We start from the raw sequence: 12,138 nt of genomic DNA on the forward strand, positions 1-12,138 counted from the left end.
AGGTGACAATTTGCAGTTATTTTTTAAAAAAAATCATAATTTTTTTAGATTTTTAAATATTTTAAAGTTTAAATTTTAAACTTTAAAACTTAAATTTTAAATTTTTAAATTTTTAAAATTTGCAGTAAGAAAATACTTGCAGTTATTACTGTGCCACCTGGAACACATGTTACCGTGTTACGAACACAGCGCAGTAGTTACTGATGCACGGTTGTGGAACATGAACAGTAGTTACTGTACTAGCTATGAGTATTGGCTGGTATTCAACGTTTAATCTTCACTCTCACCTTTTAACTAAATTTTAAGATGGAAACGTGGAAAGAACTCGCCAACTACAGATTAGTGATTAAACCGCGTGGAGTGTTGGACACAGTGGTTCTTCGTATTACACTCACTGATAGTTACAGCACATTGGTGCCCGGTTGACCACTCGCGCTACGAAACAACTCAACTAATATTTCCTCGAAAATAAAATCGTTCTCGATCGAAATATCATTAAAATATAAACACACACACTAATACGGTAATGGATGAACTGTACATCGTCTTACGTTACGCTGGATGTGGTGTATTTGTTTTCAGCATACCAAAATAAAAAGTTTGATATTTGGAACATATGGCGTAAATTCGAACGCCTTACTGTTCATTATAAAGTTGAAACTAGCAGTTACGCTCGAGACTTTTGTATTATTTTTCGAGACTCTTATATTATTTTGGACATGCTCTTATTTTTTTGGACATATTCATATTGGTTTCGACATGTTTACATAAATTTGGGCATGCTTATATTATTTTGGACATGCTTATATTTTGTTTTGATATTTTGCAACATGTGGCGTGAATTCAAATGCCAAAATGTTCACTATAAAGATGAAGTTAGCAGTTACATTCGACATGTTCATATAAGTTTTCGACACTCTCATATTATTTTGGGCATGCTCATATTAATTTTGGACATACTTATATAAGTTTCGATATGTTTATATAAATTTGGACATGCTGATATATTTTTTTTTGGACATGCTTATATTATTTTGGATATGCTTATATAGTTTTGGACATTTTTGATACCTATGGCATTCCGTACACGAGCAAAACGTCACTTGCAAGCAACGGAAAGTTAACCTTTTCAGATGGCCGCACGCGGTTTGGGGCGAGTCTTCAATGCCTTTAAAGAGATCATGAATGTTTATCAAAGTGACTATTTTCTAAAGGGGGGCGGGGAGGGGGCAAGCTGCTTTCAATTAAAGGTGCTAACATTATTATATTCGTCATCAGCTTACTGCTGTTTAAACATTCAACACACACAGGACAAAGGATTTACTCTCAGGGTGGATAATTACCTGAAATTTATTCAAAAAATATTATCAAGAAGCAGTTATAGGTTTTGACAGAGAGATATATTTAGAGTTATTCGTCAAGTAAAATTTTCGTTCATTGTATTCGAAAGTTGTAAGTTCATTTTTCTACAAGCACTCATTGTTTGATGTTGCTGTCTGCGGCTGATATATCACACTGGACGTATCTTCATTTCTGCGTATTTTATGTTGTAACTACTTCCTGGAAGACTATACCAGTGGATGCTTTTGTAATTAGTACTTCCCGCTGAGTAAAGTCCGTTGAGATTGACATAATAACTATAATACTTGTACCACCACGCTCCATGATAATACTGGGCCAGGTTTAAACTACTATGAAGGTCGTTGTCACTGTCGAATGTCGTAAAGGACATGTTCCTGTAGTAAGCCATTCTATCATTCACTGTGAAAATGAAAACACGAGATGGAGATAAAATGCATGATCATATTTAAAATAGTTTTCAGTTATTTCCACACGGCATAAATTAAGAGAAGGTTCATAGTATAATTTATGTAGAATTAATGATGAATGAAACACTGTCATATTAAGCAAACACTTTCTTTAAATTTGTATTAATTTCCAAATAAATGTTGTTTACCACGCTTGAAGGAATTATTAGTGCCTTTAGATGAAAACTGAACTAATATTGATTTGCTTTATTATATTTTTGTGTTTCTTTCCAACATTGTTAGTACACCACGATACATTTTTATCGCAAACTGGCCATCTCCTTACGATAATACTGGACCCCTTTCTAACGTCAATTAATACATACAATAAATACGGGACGAAATGGCTTAATTTAGAACCAGTTTGTTGTCAGTATCCAACTTTCACATCACTCCTTGTGGACTCATTTTTACTTCATGATACACACTTTGTCTATTTCAAGTAATATATCACTGATCCGACAATGGTACCGGTATATGGGAATCATTTAAAAACAAACAATTATGAAAAACATTATTTTTTCATCAATGGTTTCATTTACCATATTATTGAATTATTGTTTAAGAAGTCAATACAGATTTCTACTCTGTAATTATTCTCTTTTCGTTATGTTTCCAGTTGAACGGAGGTGAGGTCTTTTTGGTACTTATGGATGATGACGAAATATTATGGATCATGGGGAGATGAAAGGGAAGTTGGAATAGGTTTGTTATTATCAAAAACAAGTCCTTCTGTCGCTGAAGGTAGAAGTGTTTCAACCTGAGTTAATTTAATGTATATCTTCCAACCTGAGTTCATTTAAAGAGCGCATTCATCATGGATTCCAAACACAATTCTACCTGACCAGCTTGCTCCCTATTTGATAACAAACAGTGTACTAATTGAATAAAAATAGTCAATAACTGTCTATGACCGTCAGCTGTCTACGCTTTAGCTCCCAATTGATCGTTTATCACATATAAATATACTTTATTAATGCTCACATTAGAACATAATAAATAAACCAAACATATTTCATATTTATGGATATATTAAAAACAGTATGTTCAGTCTGATAGCGTTGACGTGATGGATTCGTCTGGTGTTTTTACAACAACCGAAGTGAAGTAACGGCCATTGCCCGGAATATTGCAATGTATCGTTTTATGCAGATTTATACAATGTTATAGTTAAACATATAAATAAGAGAATAAGTATAAATATTGTTCTTGAGCTGATCATTTCTAAAATGTCTGCGTATATGCTACATATTTGATGAATGGTTACAATCGGCTAATGAACTGACAAATTAAATACACGGGTTAATTTGACGACAAATGTTAGAAAGGGTAAGGGTAAGGGAAAGGTAATGAATCAAGGTAGTTATGCATAATTGGTAGAGGCGTTCATATTTTCCTTGCTAATATTCAGTCCTTTGAAATATATTTTGATATCATTTTTTGATAGTTTTATGATATCAAGCAAAACCCACGAGGTTTTATATATACGTACCTGTAGTGCTGGAGCTATCGTATTCTCCAAGGCCAACTAAACGATACTTAGTCTCTTCATCACTGATCCTAAACAGGTCGTACTTCGCAAAATAGGGATCTCCATTCACGTTGTTTAAATCAATGCGAAGCATGTAATCCTTTTGGTTAGTTAAGAGTGATATTTTATCATTGCCAAGCCAAAATTCCCTTTTCAGGAAACCAAAACCATCTCGGTAATCATCCCAGTCTCTGTAAAATTCTACGGAACCGTCGACCCGGCGTTGGAAGACCTGGTTTAGTTTCAAAACAAAAAAAAAGTCATATTTGGTTTCAAAATAATGAACAATTTGTACGATGTACCTTTGATGTGTATGACGTATCAGTGTGGTTAGTATATAATGGTTCGTCTTCCGTTAAACAGATACGGTAGCCTGTGCACCATTATTCTTTTTCTAACAGAATACATTGGTATCATATCATTTTTGCCCATATTGCAGTAATATGGCTGTAGAAACATTTGAAGGTAGCGAAAAACTGTCTCGCTATAAGAGAAAACAATCATACTTAGGATTATTAAAGGTTACTCGTGAAGTTATGTTAAGCGTTATTAGAAATACATATCTAAGACGGTAAATTTGAAACTAAGTAACGTTTTCCTGAGAATGATATCAAACTAAAAGATATGAATAAAGAATGCATGCCTTGTCGAACGAATCAGCACCTGTAACACACAGAATCTGTAAAAAGGAATCGCTTTTTACTGAACCATAATGTATAAAATATCAAAATACTGCAGCAGGCACGCTAAGTAGAAATGAATTAAGGCTAATATTATGTTATGTTCTTACCGTCCAGCCTCCTCCGTCAATTGAGTTATTACAGTAAACTTGAAAAGGTTCATTGGCTCCATCTGGCTTAATCAGATAAATTCCAGATTCAGAGGAACTCCCTTCACATTGGTCGTAAACTTCTTTACAATCTCGAGGATATTCTGGCTCTTGGTAAAAAAAGTAGGAGGAGTCTGAAGGAATGAAAGAGAAAAACTTGTAAGAAATGAATGCGATAAGTTTTAATGTGAACTACCAAACTCGATGTCCCGTTTACCGGTCTATCGATCAAATTGAAAATTACGGTTTTCAAAAACAAACAAAAACTGTTTTTCAAAATAATGAACACAAACCTTCCATACTGCTTCTTGCTTGGAAGAACAACATTGAAGTAAACATTGTAAATTCGTAAAAGAACATCAAATACACAGAAAAATCTTAAATGAAGTAACAGAATACACCCCCACCCCCCCCTCCCACCGCAAAAAAAAAGAATCCTGATAATTCTGGTAACTATGTCTATTTAATTTACAACGACAAAAGGTTGGCCTCCTTTTCACCACCGCGATAATTATTAAAAGGCTTCCAGTATGTTTCTTAACTTTTCAGCCAGTGTTAAAGCGTGTTGCTTTCGATTTTTAGATATTTTAGTTTTTTTTTTCACCAAATTACAAAACCCAGAGTACGCCTTTCAGTGAAGATATAATTATGACTTAGGGTAGGGTTCATATATAATTACCACATTAAGAAACGTAAGTAATAACGCATATTAACCAAAAATATGTGAAGACCCCAAAAGCAGAAATCACCATAACTGTCAAACAATATCATTAATATGACTGATCGTAAGTTTCTGTTTTTGATGATATTATTATAATAACGGTTCTTAATATAAAGTGAGATGAATACTGTATATGAATATATTCACCGATGGTTACTCTATAATAATAGTTTCCTAAAAGCATGAAAACCCAAATTAAAAATGTAAATTAAGTTACATTTTAGTTACAAATTAAGTAAACTAAAAAACCAGATAAATTCTAGTAGCTACGTTTGTTTAAGATTAATCGACAAATGTTGGTCTCCTTTAGACCACCGCGAAAAACGTTAAAAGGCTCTCAGTTTTTTCTAACTATAAGTTTCCAGCTAGCTTTAAAAACGGGTAAATTTTCGTTTTACAGTATTTTTTTGTAACCAAATTAAATAATCCGTCAGTTCGTCTTTATGTTAGGAAAGCATTTTAAAACATTTCAAACATGCGATGATGGTGGTATTGGTGCAAAGTTATTATTATCCTATCAAGAAACGGAAGTATAACAGCAAATCAAACAAATGTATGTAAAAAAACAGAAATCATAATAATTGTCATTAAAATCAATGATATCAATGATTCATAAAGTTAGATGAATACTATATATCGATGGGTACCTCTAAATTCAAAAATAAAATAAAAATTACATTCATACTTGCAATGGGCTTCTTTTGGACGCATAGTTCCCTTTTGAAAAATATTCATGTACAAATTCATTGAAAATAGAGAGAATTTTTTTTTAAAAAGGTTGATAAATTTTCTTACCTCCAGTGCTTCTTTTGTTCCTTCCAGAATTTTCCCGTCCAACATTCTAAAACGGAGATCATAAAATTGACATATAAAAATTAACATTCCGGTAGGTGGGATGGTCTCGTTTGTAAAGGGAACTCACCGCCGAAATAAGTTCAAGATTAGAAATTTAGATCCAAAACATTTGAAAGTTGCTGCTAATCTTTGGTTAAAGTTCAATGTTGTGAAATCAAGGATCGTTAACTTTGTTACCAGTAAGTCATCTTAATTATTTCACTGATAGAGAGGCAATCAATTTGACCCACTCGTGTGACAAGTTTCTGTATTATTCATTTTAAGATCTCTCTGTTTTACTCAGATATTAGCTTCTTTGTAGAACACATTACGGGAAATCTACAGACACTATTCCAACGCAATGTTCCAACACAGTTGAACTATACAGTCTATAATATATGTATAGAAGTTTCTCTAGGTCGAGACCTATTTTAATGAAAACAAAACGTGGTTCTCTTCGCTACTGTTTTGTCGTTGTGTTTACCTCTTGGCATGGCTGTTGGAAGACAAACAGTTCTTAAATATTTTGTTAACTATTCAGGTAACAGAGTGACTGCATAAACTAGTTATATTTTCAATGCCAAGCTTGCACTGTTACCCGTCTTGTGCAGGAAAATATGACACGCAGTATAGTATTCAACTCATATACAACTCATATACAACGTAGATATACCACAATATTGAATTATTCGCGATATTGAAGTAGGAAAGTAACTAAAGATGTTTCCTTTCCGTAGTAGAAAAAATAAACATGAACGTGGAACTATCAGCTTTTTGAGACTAAATAAAATTAGAAAGTACCAGGAAATTTGTAACTCAAAACTGAAAGATGCATAATACAGTTTCTGGACGTTAACAATGTTTCATAAAAAATATATATGATAATATGGACATGTTTGTGGTTAAAGTAAAACAGATATACGACTATTATATAGCTTTGTTGAATGAACTATCGTTTCATGAGTAAGATATGTTAGGATTTATGAAAATATTACGAATTGACTTATATATATATATATATATATATATATATGCAAAGAAATATAAAGAGATATGACTCATAATTGACAAATAAGGAGTACTGTTTTAGAACATTTACTGGAATTATCGGTCCTCCTCGAACCTTCGTCAGCAATATTTGGCAGTGTATAAATAATGGAAATTACAAAATGTAACACAATGAAAGTATGACGCTAGGTAAGTGTAAGTGGCATTGCTGGAAATAGAACCAAATTAACCATGACTATAAATTAAGGGGATTAAGGAGCAAATAATAGGAAGAACAGATTACATGTTTGTAGAACTAATAGTTGTTAAGGGGTGCCAAATCTTTGTTGAGGCCGGTGACGTTAGACTTAACACGAAAGATCCTATCGATTTATGTTCGTTTACGTTCAGTTACGGATGTTAGGACTTTGGGAGAATGTTTATGAAGATTGTAATGTTCGGAAACGGAGAATCATGCAAAATTTCACGAATAGACTCTTTGTGATTATTGAAAAGTAAGCGGAACCGGGAACCTGTTTCACCTACAAGATAACCCTCTTTGCAAAGTACACAGTAGAATATGTAAATCACATAATCAGGATTACAAGAGAGGGAAGGGGGTCTGAGATCATATAGTCAACATTGAATATATATATATATATATATATATATATATATATAAATGCGTTGTAAATGATTCTAGTTAAATTAATAATTTTCGTATCTCTAAGCCATTTCTGCATTATGTTATTTGATTCTTAGTTACTTTAATCGCCTTTTTTTTTTGCCCACATTAACCTTGAAACCTAATTTAAATTTTTAGACAGTTTAATGATTTATCTAAAATAGTAGTTAGTATGGTGGGTACTCTCTCCACCCAGTATGGACAATTTTTTTTCTATACTGTAGTGTCATGTCTCGCTTCACAGTACTCGTATTGTCAGTATGAGCAGTATGAATATTGGTGTACAGTTTAGAGAGGAATTAACATTAGGAAACTGGCTATTTTTCCCCATCAAGGTTCGGTTTGCTTAGTAAGTAATACCATCTTGAACTTAAAGCCCATATTTTGTATTTGATAGTAATAATATATAATAATATTGAAAACTCCCTCATAAAACAAAATATATTCGATACAGTTTATTACTATTTTAGCTATATGGTATAATTATTAAGTTACAGAGTGGTTTTCGTACATCATATTAATCAATGTTGAGTTTGAGAAATTGGAAAACTTCAACGCACTGATTACTGATCAAGACAATACTTTATCATCAAGTGTAATATTCGCTTCCCGTGTTGTTTAAAATATTGTAATGGATTCTTCACTGCTTTCGCGACGTTTTCAAATGTTTCCAAAGATAAAAGCGTATTTGACTATTTTAATGCAAACTATTTTCTTAACATGAACTAATACCTTTCGTCCAGCAGAATTGTTAATACAAAGCCTTATATATTCTAAAAAATCGGGAGATACATACTTATTTGAAAGAATTTTTTTCAGGCTGTTATTACTAAATACAATGCAACGATCATATGAAGCATACTAGACCATAATATATTATTTGATACAGTCTCGGTAATTAACAAAAATGTATCATATTCCTTTTGAGTAATACGATGAACTTCAGCCAGATGTATATGACGTATATTTTGGAAACTTGATAAAATTAGATCGTCAAGATTTTTTTTGTAATGTTTTTCAAGTGTTATTAAACGACTTTGAAATTCTACCACGGTTTCCTTGATGACATGTCAAGGAAGGGACGCTCTTAGAACACGTCGGGAAACAAAATTATGGATTCTATTGATATAAACAATGAGTCTCGAGGTAGAATAAATAAATTTCTCTGTAGTGGGTATCCTGATTAGATATTCACAACTGTCAAATTCATTGTTTAGTGTATTTACAAATTAAAACAAGTCAAAGCAACTATATATTTTTTAACTTGAAACATCTATTCTGCTTTAGTCTTAAATCTAATTTAAGGGAACATATCTAATATATTTGAAATTATTCGTTCATATTTACTTGAAATATAGAAGACAATCGTTAGAATATTTAATATTTTTTTGATTAATAAATATGCATGATTTAAGTCATCATTTAACTATTTGATCTAACCTACCTTTGCGGTTAATGAATAAATGTTAAGTTTTATCGATTCCTTCCACTAGTTCCTTTTATTGTTTCAATGCATTAAGTTATTGGTATTGCACTGTACCATGTATCTAGCAAGTCACCTTCCTTCAATCCTCCATTTTTTGTTATATCTTTGAATTGCCTAAATGGATGTTCGAACTGTGATTGTACAATAGTATTGTAGTACTATCTTGGTAGCAAGTTAAATATGGCGAACAAGAATAATTTCAATTAATACTTTGTTAAGTTATCCACAGTTACATCCTTACATATATCATTACTATTTTCAATTTTCTGTAATCAAATACGGTTTATTTGCTATGGTAGAAGGTATAATTAAAGCCCATTTGAAAGTGAAGTCGTTGTCAATCTTACATTGTTTATTACTGTCATAAAGATCGGCATTTCTATCATGGTTTTGGTGAAAATAACTGATGTTTTAACACCCCTTTTGAAACCTCGCTCTAATTTTCCAATATCTTGTTGTCAAATTTCTGATTTTGTTATTGCGTAAAGGAGAGAGCTCAAAATGAGAACTCTAGAGTATAATATTTATTAAATAAGTTGGTTTAAGTACAAAATAGCAAGATTTCAAAGATAGAAAATACATCTATCAAATCACGAAAATGAGCATGGTAATGAACAACTGGCAAATTAATATTTAAAGTACGAAAATAATTTCAAGTAGAAAATAATTTATCACAATTAAAATACAACTTCAAATTTAAAAATTTGATAAATGAAATTTTAAACTTACGTTTTCTGCTTGAAAAGCTGGAATTTGCGAGAAAAGTCCACAAATAAGAAATGTTAGAATGAACTGCATCGTGGCGATTTGTTCTGGTCTTAACGATTGCAAATCTCAAGAAGGAATGAAGTAAACTTTCTGGCAGCGAACCAGTTCAACCCCTTTCTGAGCATATCCTGCGTACTGTGACGTGGTTGTTGACACGTGTCACCGAAGAGATGATTAACCATTTACAATTAAACGACTTTATGATAAATCAAATTATTATTAGAATCAAAATATATTTCAAGATGTCTATAGATGATCGCTTCAATAAATGTGAGTGGGATGCTGGATACTTATGACTCCGTGATAGAAAGAGGGAGAGAGAGAGAGGGGTGGGTGGAGGTGGGTGGAGGTGGGTGAAGAGAGAGAGGGGCAAAAACAAGCAAACAACAGTGCTCTTAAGCATTAGACGTTATCGCATCTGAAAAGCATCTCTACAATCATGTGATAAAGATGTCACAACTGAAATTAACCTTTTTTGCCAAAATTACTTTTCTGACATTCGATGGTATTTTGTAAAGTTTCAGCCTATCTTTGATTAAAGTAAAGGTATCTTCACTTAAAATGATTTATTGTGGTGCTAACACCACGTGCCTGATAAGACAATGTCGTGTGATATGTCTGTTCATATTGTGTTTTGATTCGGTATTACAGGCATAAACCTTACCCGTATAAGCATTAAGCACAAGTTATACACTGTTTTGATTCTCTAGTTTTGAAGTAAAGGAGGCAATTAATAAAATATCCCGTCAAAATATCAAATCGTCAAAGAGTGTTAGAATATATTACGAGTATTTAACCAGTGCCAATTGACATTGCGTAATGTGCTTGTCATTGATCACCACAATGTTAACCCATAGACTTGAAGAATACAACGGCAACCAAAACTCAATGGCGTTCTGCCAATATCAAAGGTGGATCACTGACGTGCACTGCAAGCTTAGAAAAGTGGAAAACATCCTTACTTAAGTTATTATAATAATTGATATAATCTTGCTGTTCAAATCACACAGGCCTATTGTAAAGAAGATATGAATGAATTATAACGAACGATTTACTACAGGTATTTCACATGTTAATATAGGTCATCCTGAAGCCGTGTGCACTCTATGTTCCTCTTGATACACTGGCGTGGTGTAGTGGTGGTAGTGGGGCGGGAGGCTTAATATGTTAAGTCGTTTAGGTAAAGGTGTCACTTTGAGAAAATTGGGCAAATTGGAGGGTTGATTAAAAACATCAAAGTAGTGTTGCATCTTTTGAGTCAATGTTTCAGAATTCTCGACTGTTTAGGTTATACCCTATACAAGTTATATATTTATGTACTGTACACTGGGAGTATGTATAATATTCTTTCTGCCAGTGAGTATGAGAATTGGGTGGGGATGGGGGTTTCCCCTGGTGTATTTGCTAAAGTCTCCCTCTGCCATAGAAGTACACTACAAATACTGTATTTCGTACTAAGTCTCACATCACCGGTCGCAACAAAGACTACCACTTCCAAAAACATACGTAATCGGTTCTAACTCTTCTTTGTGCCTTAATGTACTTTGGATGTAGTCATAGCTTATTCAGCTTTTGATCCCCTCCCCACCCCCCCCCTCCACTTACTCTCCTCCTTCACAAATCTTTCAATAATGTGTAATACTGCCATCAGTATACGCTTGTTCTAAGCGCTAGAGACTGTCAATAATTCTCTGACTGCGTAGAACCTGTTTTTTTTTGCTTTAAGGTAGTTTGGTATCTAATCCTTTTGATTCCTTCATTGGCTTTACCCACATTATTATCTGTTCATCCAGTTCATTACAATGCTTAATTGGTTCACGAGTTAGCTATTAACTGGAGCGCTACTTTCACCCTGCTCAAACATTTATATGATTATTAGTATTGTAACGGAAATGTATCCCTTTAAGTAATTTGTTATTGTAATATTCGTTTTAGGATTGAGCGTTCCCTCGGTTCTACCCGTCGATGGCCTCTCTCTCTCAAAACATGTGTAGAGCTTTTGCGAGTTGCAGGTGGGGACAGCCAATGAAAATCGTACCCCTGTTTTGTTTGTAAACTTTGCTGAATCAGCACCCGAATTTTGAGATGTTTCCCATGTTCAGGCGCGTATCCAGGATTTTCAAACCCGGGGGGCGCGAATTACTATCTAAGCGGAGCGCCACCATCGGTTGGCGCGCAGCGTACAAGAAAATTTCTTGTTTTGAAACCCCCCCTGATCACCGGAAACGGCACTTCTCGGCTTGAAATGACCAACCAGATGTACACTTTTTGCCTGAGAACCAGGTATTTCCTAATAGTTTTTTTTTTCCATCCATTACCTTTTTGAAGTTTGTCAACCCGGCACACATCATGTTCGACCTGATGGCATCTCCTGTGGGTCTTTGCTTTTGTAGGTGATTCTACGTCGCGGCCCACAATACCCGTCAGCCCCACTTTTCAAGGTTTTAAGCCCCATATTTGTTCAGAATTTGAAAATTCACATTTCTCGT

The 12,138-nt window shown here is 33.6% G+C and overlaps 1 protein-coding gene across 1 annotated transcript; it reads right to left on the minus strand.

The window, feature by feature from the left end:
• Positions 1-3,590: 3,590 nt before the first annotated feature.
• Positions 3,591-9,924, minus strand: LOC139973000 (fibrinogen-like protein A). Its single transcript, XM_071979345.1, has 3 exons — positions 9,611-9,924; positions 5,685-5,730; positions 3,591-4,302 (listed from the first exon to the last, which is right to left on the minus strand). Exons 1-3 carry the CDS (start codon positions 9,677-9,679, stop codon positions 4,118-4,120), a joined length of 300 nt encoding a protein of 99 aa, XP_071835446.1. The 5' UTR covers positions 9,680-9,924; the 3' UTR covers positions 3,591-4,117.
• Positions 9,925-12,138: the final 2,214 nt, after the last annotated feature.

Source organism: Apostichopus japonicus, chromosome 9 (assembly GCF_037975245.1).
Source record: "Apostichopus japonicus isolate 1M-3 chromosome 9, ASM3797524v1, whole genome shotgun sequence".
Taxonomy (NCBI): Eukaryota; Metazoa; Echinodermata; class Holothuroidea; order Aspidochirotida; family Stichopodidae; genus Apostichopus; species Apostichopus japonicus.